At 52.9% G+C, this 13,510-nt stretch overlaps 1 protein-coding gene across 2 annotated transcripts in view; it reads right to left on the bottom strand.

Moving 5' to 3' along the window:
- Positions 1 to 7,487, bottom strand: part of RGS5 (regulator of G-protein signaling 5) — a 9,055-nt gene extending 1,568 nt beyond the window's left edge. Inside the window, exons 1-2 of one of the 2 annotated variants that reach the window (XM_009079163.1) lie at positions 7,375 to 7,487; positions 1,875 to 1,985 (exon numbers count right to left, since the gene is read on the bottom strand). In XM_009079163.1, coding sequence (XP_009077411.1) covers positions 1,875 to 1,985; positions 7,375 to 7,418 — 155 coding nt within the window. In that variant the 5' untranslated portion in view covers positions 7,419 to 7,487. The remainder of the gene's footprint in view (positions 1 to 1,874; positions 1,986 to 7,374) is intronic. The other variant, XM_009079162.1, reaches the window with a different exon arrangement.
- Positions 7,488 to 13,510: the final 6,023 nt, after the last annotated feature.

The following is a 13,510-nucleotide window of genomic DNA, read 5'->3' as shown; positions in this document are numbered from 1 at the left end:
TCCCAGCGGAGCGTCTGCAGGCAGCTGGGAAGCATCCCCATGTTTTTCTGCCGTAGTGGGGAAGGATGCTCCCCGCTGGCTGGGGGCACAGGGGCTTGTCGTTCAAACCCTGTGCTGCTGGGGCTGAGGTCAGCGCCCTCCACTCCCACAGCCCTCCCGCCCCGTTCCCACGCCCCGCAGCGGGGCAGGACGCCGGCCTCGGCACCCTTCCCAGTGGAAACCTCCAGCGTTTTTCATCTGCGTGGTTTTTCCTCTTTTTTTTTTTCTCTTTTGTTTTCCTTATTTTTTTTCACTGTAATGCTTGCAATGCGACTGAAGAGTTTTGTGGGGTTTTTCATTTGTGGGTTTTTTCAATGGTTTTATTTAAGCCCCAAGAGTTTGACCAAGCTGCCCTGAGCTCACAGCTCCCGCCCTGTCTCTCACGGGGGCGATTTTTTTTTAGGGCAAGGGAAGCCTCCCCCGCACACTGCTGAGCACTGCTGGCTGCAGACTGTCACTGCTCCCTGCAGGCAGCACTGCCCTTGGGCTTGTTTTGCTGCTGCAGGGGCCATGTGTGGGGGCTGAAACCCTCTGGGTGAGCAGAGCATCCCCGGGGCCAGAGAGGGAGTCCAGGCAGAACAGCCTGCCAGTCCTAGGGCCCAGCTCCATCAGTGGTGGGTCTGGGGGAAGTGCAGGTGCTGCTGCCCAGGTGGCTCCAGCAGGGAGAGGAGAATGGCAGGAATATGAAGCTTGCTCAGGGTGGGTACCAGCCCTCACTTGCTATCAAACCACCAGCACCCAGCAGTAAGGGCCATGATGGGAGTTCTGATCATTCACTTTCTGGACCTTAAATTGTGTCTGCACTTCCATCAAGGATCAAAAACTTTCCCTGCCCCAGTGTTCCTGCCAGGTGATTTCTCACCCCGGTGAGGGAGAGCATCACTGCAGCAACCTAACACAATCCAGATTTCCTGGAAACTACCAAATTCACTTTCCCATTATCTGAATGTCCTAGGGATGATATTAACTGTGAGCAAGATGCTGATGGGTGAGTGATGCCAAGGCTGCGCAGTGATGCAGTGCAGGAGAAAACAACTCCTCCAGGCAGTGGGGAGGGAAGATGTTCTCCAGCTTTCTGTGGGGATGGCTAACGGGGACAAATGTGTCCCATCTCACAGAGGAATCCAGGACATGGCAGCAACAGGGTGTAAACCATGCCATCCACTAGGGCTCTGCCTGCCCTGCCTGGCATGGGCAGCTCTTGACAGGCAGTGCTGTGATAGGCAGGCACCATGCTGGCAAGCCTTCCCCTGCATATCACCCCCAAAACCCTGGATTAGCAGGCAAAATAACTAATGTTTTGTGTGTTTTAAGCAATGTTGACAAAACAGAGTCAATATAATACCCCAGCTTGGTGCCAGAGAGCAGTGGCTTGGGCTGAAAGCAATTAAGTGAGGAGGTGCCCAGAGCCAGGCATTGAGCCATGTGGTCACACACCCAGCTCAGGGACGTGCTGCCACCCCGAAACCAGATGGCTTGAAGGCTGGCACCTCTGGGTTGAGGCAGGTGACTCAGAGAAGTCCAAGTGCCATATGCCTCTGGGAAAACCTTTATCGAATAACACAAAATCTCATCAACAGTAAACTGAGTTTCCATGGGAAATCTAGTTTCCATAGAGCAGTATTGCCTGACATGTCTCATGCTGCCCTGACAACTTCCTGAGCCTGCACCTAGCAGGCAGGCTACGAGGAGCATGCCACGAACTGCCTGCCAAGTAGAGTCTGCTGTGCCCACCCACAGCAGGGCTTCAGCTCCTCTGCTTCCCAAAAGGGCTCATGTCCACCCCAATGGCTGGGCACAGGTGCCAGCACATTCCATCCCAGAGCAGTACTCACTTCTGGGCCTTGGGCGGCTTCTCCTGCTTCTCAGGGTAGGGGATGATGAAGTCGATGGTCGAGTCAGGCTTCTGGAGCAGTGTGCCCAACTTTGTCTTGATCTCCTTGGCCCTGTGGGAGGAGAGGAGCAGAGACAGGTCAGGCAGAGGGAAGGAGCAATGGGGACTGTCACAGTCCCTGCCCTGTGCCTGCATGGACCCTGGCGCAGCCGCTGATGGGGTACAAAGCTCTGTAATTAATTACAGACGAACAAATGGACCCTAATGCTGTAAAGGCTGCACCTGGCTGTGGTGTTTCAAATCGGACACTGCATTAGCTGTAACTCTTGATCTTGATCTCTTTGCTCTGTCCCCATCTGTGGCCTGGATAATTGTATCAGCGGAGCTGGCAGGCTCCTGAGAGTGAATTAGGGACGTGTGTGCAGCACTCAGTCTCTATAGTGATGACCCTGAAGAAGTGCTGGTGAGGAGGTGAAGGAGCTGCTCCCAGAGAAGACACTGTGTGGGTGCTGGGCTGGGCTGCACAGTAGTGCCTGCCCCACCAAGACCCATCCCACACTATGCCTGCCAGCCCTGCAATGCTGATGGCACTCAGCAGGGTGCCCTTATAGATAGATATATAGATATAGCATATATATATATAAGCAATATATAAGCCTTATCTCTTCAATGGGAAAGGTCCTGCAGACACATCCTAGGTGCTGCCTTCTCTGGGCAGAGGGGGAAGGAGGGTTTCATCCAGAGTTGAAATACTCTGACTGCCAAAGGCTGACTGCCAGTCTCCACTGCCCTGAGGCCATGCTCTAGACCTCCATTTGGAGAATGCAGAGACAAGATGGGTCCTGGGGCTTGACAGCAGGCCCAGCTGTCTCCCAGAACATTCCCTTTTGTGCAATACAATTTGCCATCAGGCCCTGAGCAAGCTCCCCTCCACTGCAGTTCAGTGGTCGTAGCAAGAGCAAATTGAGCTTTTGCAGGGAACACTCAGGTGTACTTGCATAAGGCTGAAGAAATGGAAGGGTGAAAACAGGTCCCCCAAACCTTATATTTGCAGGACAGGAGTTTTCCCCAGCCCAGCAACATTTGGTGGCTTTCAGGTTATCTTGCTGGCACAGGAGGGGAAGGGGAGCAAGGGGACACACTGCTCCCCCATGGGCTGGCTGGGCTCAGAGCCTTCAGCATGGGGCTCCTTGTGCCTCTCCTCTCTGCTGTTTGTTTTCACAAGCCCTCTGCAGATCATGGCTCCCTTGCTATGTCTGCTATTTCAGCTCAATTCCTTTAAGTTTTTCCCTCCTTGTAAAACTCTCTCTGTGTTTTGGTTTCCACCCACCAGTCCCTACGGGTGACTTTCTGAGACCTGGCACAGGCTCTGCTCCCTGCTAGCTGCCCCACACTTCTGCTTGCAGAAACCTGCCTCCAACCAGCCATCCTTGCATGGAAGGGGCAGCAGGGCCAGCTGGAGTGAGCAGCCCAGCCTGGGGCTGCACAGACCATCCACCATGGGTGTATGGCACAGGGCAGCATACACCCAAAACCCCAGCTGTTTGCATAGAAAACATCAGCAGCTATAGGGGCAGCTTCCATTGCTAGTATTTCTGAGAAGACTTGAGTCTTGCCTGGACAGTCTAGGACCTTAGGTGAGGGGTGACAAGGTCACCACACTCCCACACTGAGGTGTCTGGGGCAGGGATGATGCCATGCACCGTTTGTCCCACCCCCTATAATAAATCAAGAAATTGCAGACACATGTTTTGAGCTGGAGCTGGTTCCTGACATCCAGTGCCTGGGGCTGGCTCTCCTGCAAGCCTCGGGTGGCCTTTGGCACCCTGCTGGCTGACACCATCATGCTGGGACCCCAGTGGCATGGCCCTGACCCATAGGGATGGCATGGCTGTGGCAATGGAGAGTAGGTGAAGTGGGCAGGAGCTGCAGCCCCATTAGCCCCGAAGCAATGGGTGGGTGCAGAGGGTGCCCAGGAAAGCCAATGGGGCAGGATGGCCCCTTGGCTCCGCTTTCCCAGACATCTGTGCTTGTGGCCACAGGTTCCCGCAGGGAAGGGGACACATGGATTCAAGGAGCATCTCTCAAACAGGAACTAAGCAGAAATGCTGGCTGCCACCTTGGCCCTCTCCCTGCCATGGCCCAACACTTGAGAATGTAGAGGTGGGGATGTTGTCATGGCCAACCTGCTGCCAGTGCCAGGTGCTGTGCACCCGAGATGGTCCCTTCCAAGTGACTGAACCATATGCCCAGTCATGGGGGATTCATCTGGCAAGAGCAGAGGGGGAAGGCAAGGGGGAAGTGGATCGCCCACCCCTGAAGCAAGGACGGTGGATGCCAGAGGGTCCCGAGCAGGCAGGGGGATAACACAAGGTGTGCTGGGAGCAGGGGCACCAAGAGTCAAACCTAGCTCGTGATGACCTAAGGAGGTGGGAAGACAGGACCAGGACTCTGTTGCTGTCTGAACAGGACCTGGGGACCACCCTGCCCTGGTGCAGATAAGGCCAACACACACAAGGTTGGTATGCAACTGATGGTGGCTTCACACAGCAACAAGTACTGCCCTGGATACACACACAAGGTTGGTATGCAACTGATGATGGCTTCACACAGCAGCAAGTACTCCCCTGGATTACACTCAGACCTGGTTCATCACCTTGCTCTCCAATTCCTATCCTCTGACAGTGACTTACAGCCAACATCTGTCAGGCTCAAAGGACACTGACGGGCCTTGATGACCCTGAGCAGCCCCAGCTGAGCCCACACCCTGCACACAGCCAGAAACTGTATTTAAGCCCAACCCTGGGGCTCCCTTCCCTTGGGAAGTGCTGTGCATTGGTGTTGGACCTATGTTGCAGCCCCACTGCCTGCTGCTCCCAATGAGACTCTTTGCATGCCTCCATCCTGCTGCATCCCATGGTGCTGTCAATAGACCACCAGTAGCTGCCCACCCTGCTGGAGCCCTGCAGGTTCCAGTGTGGGGACAGGAGCAAGAACCTACCCCCTGCACCAGAGCAAGTCCCCAGCAGTGGGATATTCATGAAATCTATGGGTACAGCATTGGTGAGGAAGGTTGTTAAAAAGGAAGCGAGAAAGGACAGGAGCAGGCAGAGTGCCTGCAGGCTGAGGAAGGGAAGGGCTATTTAAAGACACCATCCTGGCGTCCTCCAGCAGATAGATTACAAACTTTCAAGCAAGGCTTCAGCGAAGGCTAAACAGCAGGGTAAAAAAGGCAGCTGTAAACAAAAAGGCATCCTTTAAAAAAACTAGCTATGGCCGAGTGAGAAAAAGCAAGAGGGCCGTAAACGGTGGAAGGTTAAGTGTGAGAACATATGGGAGCAAGCCAAGAAAAAGTCTGAGAAACAGCTTCCAAGAAGCATTAATAGAAAATATGGGCTCTGTCAAACACATCAAGAGCAAGAGGGCTGCTGGAGAGGGCCAGGAGAGACTTCAGCTTTAAAACAAAACAAAAATAGAAGCTCAAAGGAGTTAAAGCTATAGCTGAAAGCTAAAGGTGCTGCTGTGCCTGAGGGCAGAGAGGTGCCATAGGAAATGCCCCTTGAGAGGAAAAAGGTTCCAGAGGGGATTCAAGGAGCTATAAAGCTGCAAGCATGACACTGTACGGGCATGTCAGCAGCAGCTGTGTCAGATCTGTGGTGGACACATGGACAAATATGGTCTATTGGAGAGAAGTCAAAGCAGTCCTGGCTGTAAGAAAAGATTCTTTACAACCTATCGTTCCCCTCTGAAGAGGCCAGCAAGCATGTGCTGTGAGGAGAGTTAGGGGGTACCAGCCCCCTAGGTCTGCAAGGGACCTTGGATGGGCACTCCAGACCCCAGGCAGCTGCAGGGGGAAAGTCATCTCCTGGGTGACATTGTGGAAAAGGTAGTACACAACTGTGGGGATGATGCCGCAAGGGACCTTGGATGGGCACTCCAGACCCCAGGCAGCTGCAGGGGGAAAGTCATCTCCTGGGTGACATTGTGGAAAAAGTAGTACACAACTGTGGGGATGATGCTAGGGGAATGCAGGCTGGGTCCATGCTGCTAACATCACATGCATGGGGAGAAGGTGATCAATGACTGAGCAGTAGGTATTGCACTCCTCAGGTGGGGACAAGTTGTGAGGAACTCCAGGAGAGTCTCATGAGACTGGCAATGAAGCAGCTCTTGGAATGCCTCACAGAGCAATACAAAGTGATGTGCATGGGACAAATGCAGTCCTAACTCTGCGTGTAAAAGTGTGAGTGAAGCTGCCTTCAAGAGTGAGGATTTGAAGGCACAACAGATGAAAGCATCAGCATAGCACCAGTGGGGAAAAACTTAATTTAGTGTTAAATTAGAAAGTGGCAGAAAAGTGACAGCAGAGCAGAAACGTGTGGATCACCCATATCTGGCAGAGTACTGCATGACTGCCCGTGGTGCAGGAGGCTGCAGAGGAGCAGGCAAGGTGAGCATGGATCCACAAGGATAACTAAAAGGCACATTTCCAACAAAGTGTCGCAGGCCCACGTTCCTGTTTGTGCCCATGATGGGAATTTGTATTGCTTTTGGGCAAGTGGCATCAGCTCCCAGTGCCACAACTGATTAAAGGGGACTTCTCTGGAGCACCCTCCAAGGCAGTGAATATCCCCTCAGCCTCATCCAAAAAACAGTGCTAAGGCATTTGCAGCCACAAGGGAATCCTCATTGGGAGATTCACATGTAAAGTTTTTTCCTGAGTTTCCTCCTCAGGTCATGTATCGAGTGCCCTGCCGCAGCAGCGAGACCCCAGATTCTTTGCATCTCTGCTTCATCGACCCCCTCCAAAGCCCTTCCAGCCCTGTGGGAGCAGGTGAGAGGGCAGGTTCCAGTCAGCACGGCAATGGCTGGGGGCTGGAGATTGTCTGGACTCCCAAGGTCTTGAGAGCAGCCTGGGAGGCACCAGCACCAGTGGGGCAGGTTTTGTGGCAAGCACCAGGGCGGATAGGGATGAGGATGTGTGCCACGAGCAGGGCAGAGCTGGTGCTTTGCACAGAGCTGAGCCTCGTGAGAGGGGCTGGGAGCGCTAATCCGTGTGGGAGCAGGACTCAGGCAGGTAAAGAGGATTTCGAGGCACTTTGGAGCCAGGACTGTTTTTGTCTCAGAAAAGCAAAACCTCTTTCCTACTTCTTTCCTCCTCCCCGTGTCCATGTTTTGCGGCTATTAAGATCTGAGGACAATGAACTCCAGCTTGGAGCAGCAGAGGTGGAGGGGTGGGTTTGGGGCAGCTCAAACTCACCCAGCAGAGAGATTCCCAAGCCAGAGTGGGAAGTTTGGGACTGAATCAGCGCTCGCTCTGCCGAGCCACTCGCAGCACCCACTGAGTCATCCCCAGCAAGCCACCCTTCCCAGTTCAAAGCTGGATAACCCCAGCCCCCATAAGAGATGCCCATCACGGGGATGTGCAGTAGGAAGAGCCCCCGTGACCCCAGCTGCCCCGGGACAGCCCCTGGCTCCCCGCACATCCTGGCCACTCTCACCTCTCCAGGCCCGTGTGGGGCAGCGCTGCTAATCCTTTGCACATCTTGGCAGGCTGTAGTTTTTCCTCGGCTGTGAGAAGAGTGTGAGTGATGGCTAAACCAGGCAGCAGTGGCTCAGTGCGCAGCTCAGCTCTCCCTCTCGCCGCTATATAGCGCCGGCGGCGGGCCCCCAGCCAGCCCCGTAACCAATACCGGCCGCGCTGCCGCAGCTGGCCCCGGCCCCGGCGGCTTCTGGATTTTGTTTTCTCTTCTCTAAGCTCACACGAGGAGAGAAAAAAAAAAAAAAAAGTGTTTTTTCTTTTCTGGGGTGAGATCAGGTAATCAAATTGGAAGGGCCAAACTGCAGTTTGGGGGGCTTCAGGAAAGCCGCAGCGTTTCTTTTAATGATATGTCAGACTCCACATCAGTATTTAGAAATGCTTCATTTAAGTGAGGGTTTTTTCCCCAGTGAAAAATAGGACTTTCAGAAGAATAAGCGTGTTTATGAGAAGTCTTGCCATTGATTTAAAGGCTGCTGCTGATGTCAAAACATCCACAGCTTCAACAGTGGTTATGGGCTGGTGGGTTAACAGTGACTTTTGTTCCAGAACAAATTCATTTTCATGTAAGCTTGAAAAAAAAAGAAAGCTTTTCATCATAACAAATGTTCTGGATTTTATCTGACAGTGACATTTTGATGAGTCCAAAAACATCTGTGATATGAGTTTCTCCCAGCCTCAGCCAGGCATCCTGGCACAGTGTAAAACCCAGCAAGCACAGCAGTTCATGACAAACACGGGGACCAGCCTGGCTCCAAGGGGTCCCACAGCCAAAGCACTGGTTCTGTGATGCCCCTCCTGGCTGCTCAGCGGGAGGAAGAGCTGCAGCTAGCAGCTGCAGTGGAGTCACTCCTAACACAGCTTAGCAGCCCTTGGAGTGGAGAGGGTGACCAGAGCTACCCCTGAAAATCTGCCCTGTGCCTGGCCCCGACCTTGGCTGCCTGGGTGTCTACGAAAATGTGCATCTGAGGGCTTTGTTTAACACTCTGAGCTGGGAGTAGGGATCTTACTCCCAACCCGGTTGTCCACATACAGCACTAATGGCTATAATTGCCCTGACCAGACTCACCTGCCCCCAGCACAGTGCTACATTTAAGCTCAGCCCTGGGCCCTGTTTTGCTCCTTGGGCTGTGCCTGGCTCTGGCTCACAGATGGATTTTGAACCTGTTCTGGGATTATGAAGCAAGACCCTGTCTCTGTTTCAGCACGTGAGTGCACTAACCGAAAGCTGGAATTCTGTTGGAAACTTGGAGAGCTTGGGCTAGCTTTGTAGTGGTTTGTAATGGAAACTGAATGATAGAAAGTACAGCCTACAATTTCAGAGGCTGAAATGTTCAAATTATGTTTACCTGGGCCTGGGCTGATTAGAGCCTCCCAGTTGGGGGTAGCCCAGAGCCCAGTGGCCCCGTCTCCCAGCAGCTGGGGTGCAGCTCCTGCTTTCTGAGGGACTGCAGCTTAGAAAGCTCAGGACCTTTGCTGTGCTTGGGGCCAGAGAGTGTGTCAGGGCCGTGTGTTTGCTATCAGAGATGTCACCAGGATGTCACTGAGTGCCAGGTCAGTGTCTGCCAGCTTGGAGGCTGTTTTGAAAAGCTCCTTTGAAGCGCAGTGCTGTTTGCAGAATGCTTTGCCAGCTGTCTGGGCACATCCTGGCATTGAGGGGAGCAGGTGGCAGTGTGGGTTGGGCAAGAGGTGCCATTGGTTCTCACAGCTTAGGGCTGGGAAGGACACTGGAGCCATGGGACTGCATGGCACACGCCTGCAGACCTGTGCTGGCTGCTGAGCCATTGGGAATGCAGTTATTTTTTCTCATTAATCTTCAGTAATAAAAAGTCAGCCGTTGGAATCCCAGAACCTGGGTCTGTGGGATCAGGCAGTTTGTGTGAATGCTGTCCAGCAGACACTGAGCACCCTTCCACGCTCTCTTTCCAGCTGCAGCTGAGGCTATATGCCCCTGGAAAACAGAGAGCCATACCAGGTATGTCAGGGGCATATGCTTCCAGCTCTGCACACTTCCTGCTGCTCAAAGGAGCCAGGAGCTTCACCCAGTGAGACTCCATGGAGGAACTGAGTCTGTCCCCTGAAGACTTTTACCTCCTTCACCCCTTTCAACCCTGGGTAGGCAAATTCCTTGCTCCTGTGGCTCTCTCATAGTTCCTATAGTAGTGACCTATAATCTCTTCCACAGCTCTAGGGTGGGGGTTTAATGAGTGTGCAAACTGGGGAACTGAGGTCCAAAATGAGTGAGGAAACTCCTTGTGAGGGTGATAAGGAAGCTGCACTGTGTGATGGATTGTAGTTGTGCATTTTAACAGATTTATCTGAAACCCTGAACAAGAATTTGTGTACCACTGAGAAAAAGCAAGGGTTACACAGAAATAGCTCACGTTTTCCACAGACCTTTGTCCAGCAAATGTTTGTTTTGTGTGTTTCAAGGCTTTAGAGTGCTAAGAAAATATTTTCAATAAGAAACTACACAGACCTTCCTTTCCTTCCCACGACAGCTTAATTTCTTTAAGAGCCCTTCTGGGAGAGCTTTTTGGAGATCCAAGAGCACTCTGAGGACCAGATTGTCTTGTGTACACAATGGCTGGTTTCCTCCAAGAGTGCTCTAGGCTTGTGCCTTGCAACTGCCCCCTCAAAAGGCACGTGGAATCTCCCATTACACCCGATTTATCCTGGGCCCAGTTATTTCCAGACTTTATTATCCTTTCTAACAACATGCCTTTTATAGAAGGCAGCCTAGCTGCATTGCAGTTTCCTGGTTCCCACTGGAACTTTTTAAAAACTAGCATCATATTTAACAATGTTGACTTTTTGGTAAAGGGATCACTGTAATTCTCACCCAGGAGAGTATTTGGCAGCTCATCTGAGTGCTCCTTCTGGCAGATTTTTAACCATGTGTTCTAAAAATGGGGTTAAAAACATTTTTTTTTTCCCCTAAGTGCTTTGGGACAGTCATGCAAATGTGTGTCCCCTAAGGAATGATGCTAGAGTGAGCTCCTTCACAGCAAAGGCCAATGCAAGTAATTCACCAAGCCTTTCTGTGATGGCTCTTTTCTTCCTATAGAGTCTAATCACATCCTGTCTCCAGGACTCCCTGGAGAACTTCTCCTTCTCACATAGTTGTGATTAACTTTTATGCCTTTAGGATGCTTTCCTTTAATCTTCTGTGGCTTGCTTTTCCCCTGTAACTCTCCAGGGCTTGAATTCTTTTTTTAAATTCTCTCATCTGTATACAATGTTCACTTCTTTTCAGGTCTTACCACTTCAGGTGTTCATTTCTACTCCCCTGTATAAAGACATCCCCCTTTTTTAAAAGTCTCTTAACACTGGAGTGCATTATGGCTGTGTAACCCAGTGCTGTGTGCTTGAACAGCCTTTGTGTTCCATAACACCCCTCAACACCCCTCAGAGATCTCCCTACTACTCCTGGCCAGCCTATGTCTCATTTCCCTTTGGTCATTAAATATTACTCTAAAGGTACTGCTTTTGCTCCCACTGGGACAGTCTCATCAGTAATTACAGCTCTGTGGCCCCTTTGAAGTAAGCCCTACACACGGTTGAGGAGTCTCTCGGTTGCAGGCATTCCTTTGCTCCCATTAACACACAGGGTGGGCTTACACCATCCCACCACCTCTGCCAAGTTTCTGAGGTCCAATCCAGTGATTAAAATGCTTGTGTGGAGGAAGGAGATGAGATCCAGGCTCCCTTCATCTGCCACATCCAAGTCACTGACACAGGAGCCACGGGCGAGGTCGGAGAAAATCCTGGAAAGCAGCGTTACCCGGAGCACTGGGACTCTAGCCAGCTGGGAATTTGGGAGTCACGTAAGTTCTGCATCCCCAGCTGTGGAGCCACTGAGTTCCTCGACCCCGAGCATGAGGCCTGAGAACAGCTGGGGCTGTGCTTGGGACATTGCACTGCTCCTTGTGCCTGCTCTGTGCAGGAACCTGCTCTCCTTGCTGGACAGCATGGGGCAGGGGCAAGCCCACTCCGAGGTGTGCACAGGGATGGCCTCACTGCTTCCACATGCACAGCAGCCTTGGGAACACAGAGCAGAACTAGTTCATCTGTGTCTGTAAGGAAAGCCCAGAGGGATACGCAAGGAGAGGTAAGTACCTGCATGGTGTTTATGTGAACACAGGTACCAAAGTGACAGCTCAGGTCTGAACAGCAGCTTCCCTACAGCACTTCCTCTGCATCCTGAGCAGATCAGTTAGGATTGGCCGTGTGTTTACAGAGACCTGCTGCAGGCAGAGCCACCACCCCAGGCGCCTCAGCAGCTGCTGCTGAGCATCCAGGAGCTCTGCTATCCAAGCAGCACTGGTGCCACTATGTGCTCTGTCAGGTGCAGCCTCCACACAGGCAGCTGTGCACTGTCCCTGCTTTCCTGTGTCCATCTACTATATGGCCACTTGCCTGTGTGCATGCCCTGAAGTGTCACTAAAGGCCACAACCTGAACAGATGCAGTGGGGTTGTTGATGGTGCAGGTGACAGACATGATTTCAACACAAAGCTGACACAAATAGATCAGTCATACGGTTTTATTTAAGGCCTGGATTACGCCACTTTCACCTGTATTCGTATGTTGGATCCAGGCAGTACAGCACACTGTTTCTCCTCACCCAGCAGCCAGCACCTGCAATTTTGCTCTCTTGACAGAATCAGACAGCATGCAGAGAAGTGCACCTCTGGCTCTAGCCATGCAAGCACCCAGCACCTCTCCCACATTTGGACTGACCCTCGGCCCGAAAGAGCATCTGAATGGTGAATCAAGCTCTTTCCTTTTGCTCTATGTGCCCTGTTGTGGCACTGCCTTTCCCAGCTCATGTATGGCCCCATTCTCCAGCACCTCCACCTTCCCCTCGCCTGGCTGCAGCACACAGGCCACCATAGCTCTGGCCACAGTTCCCACAGGCACCGAATAAGCAGTAGGGAAGACCCGAGCCACAACACCCAGAAACTGCTGGGCTATCCACTCCATGGGCCGAGACTCCTGGCGCTTGCACAGCAGCACCCTGCAAAGTGAGGAGGTAAGGTGGGTCAGCCTAAAACCAACCCCAGGGGGAGGCTAAGGACTGGGTTCTTCAGCTGCACTGGGGCTCAGACCAGCTTCCAGACCCCAGGTGGAGGCCACGAGGTTTTGGCAGAATCCTGAAACGTGACTGAGCTGAGCCCCAGGATACTAAACTCTTTTGCCTGCTGTGCTGCCAAAAGCAGGAAACCAATTCTCCTAGATAGCAAGAGGCAATATAGCTGAAAGGCCACAGGTGAGTATCCTCCCTACATAAGGTCAAGGTCCATGTGGGGATAAGCTCTGACCTATGTACCCCAACCTCTGCTTTCAGCCCAAGCCTCTTGTCCTTCCCTGGCATGTGGCACTATCATTGGAACGGGCCATGGCAAACTGCAGAGCTTGCTCCCTGTAGCACTGGGAAGCAGTCTGCTCATCCATGAGCTGCCTTTGCAGCTTGTGGCTTTCTCCACTTCCCTCCCCAGCCATCCCTTTTCTCTTTCTCCATCTCCCAGCTTGCTGCTCTGGCAACCCTCCACCCTGTGCCCTCCTTCCTCCACTACTACTCACGCTGGCCGAAGAATGGTACAGCGATCAAAACCAACAGCCTGGACCAGGTTCTCCACTTCTCCCTGTCAGAGGACCCAGGCAGGATGAAAGGAGACAAGGATGACTGCAAGCCTCATCCCAGATGCCCCGCGAACGGGCAGGAGAGAACTGCTGAGCCGGGGGAGGACGGCACTAATGCCAGTGCAAAGCTGACGAGGCAGGCACGGAGCAGCTCCCGGGGCAGGCAGCGCGGAGCGGTGTCCGCGGCAGACACGGACCGCAGGTCAGCAGCGCGCCCTTGCAACCATCGCGCTCACTGCAACGGGCCCTAGCACCCAGCCTGGGGATGGATCCAGACAGCAGCGAGTCCAGCAGGTGTTGGGAGCTGCAGCACACAACATACGGGGAGAGCAGCTTTTGCGATGGGTATGGTCCCACTGGGGGACTCTTCATCCCTGGACGGTCTCACCCGGGCATGGCCCCGAGCTACACCACCTAGTTGTGAAGCCATCCCAGCTGGGGTGGGACCAGAGA

The sequence above is a fragment of the Acanthisitta chloris genome, unplaced genomic scaffold (genome assembly GCF_000695815.1).
Source record: "Acanthisitta chloris isolate BGI_N310 unplaced genomic scaffold, ASM69581v1 scaffold1497, whole genome shotgun sequence".
Taxonomy (NCBI): Eukaryota; Metazoa; Chordata; class Aves; order Passeriformes; family Acanthisittidae; genus Acanthisitta; species Acanthisitta chloris.
The sequence above is the reverse complement of the archived record's forward strand: the minus strand, read 5'-3'. Positions and strand labels throughout refer to the sequence as shown.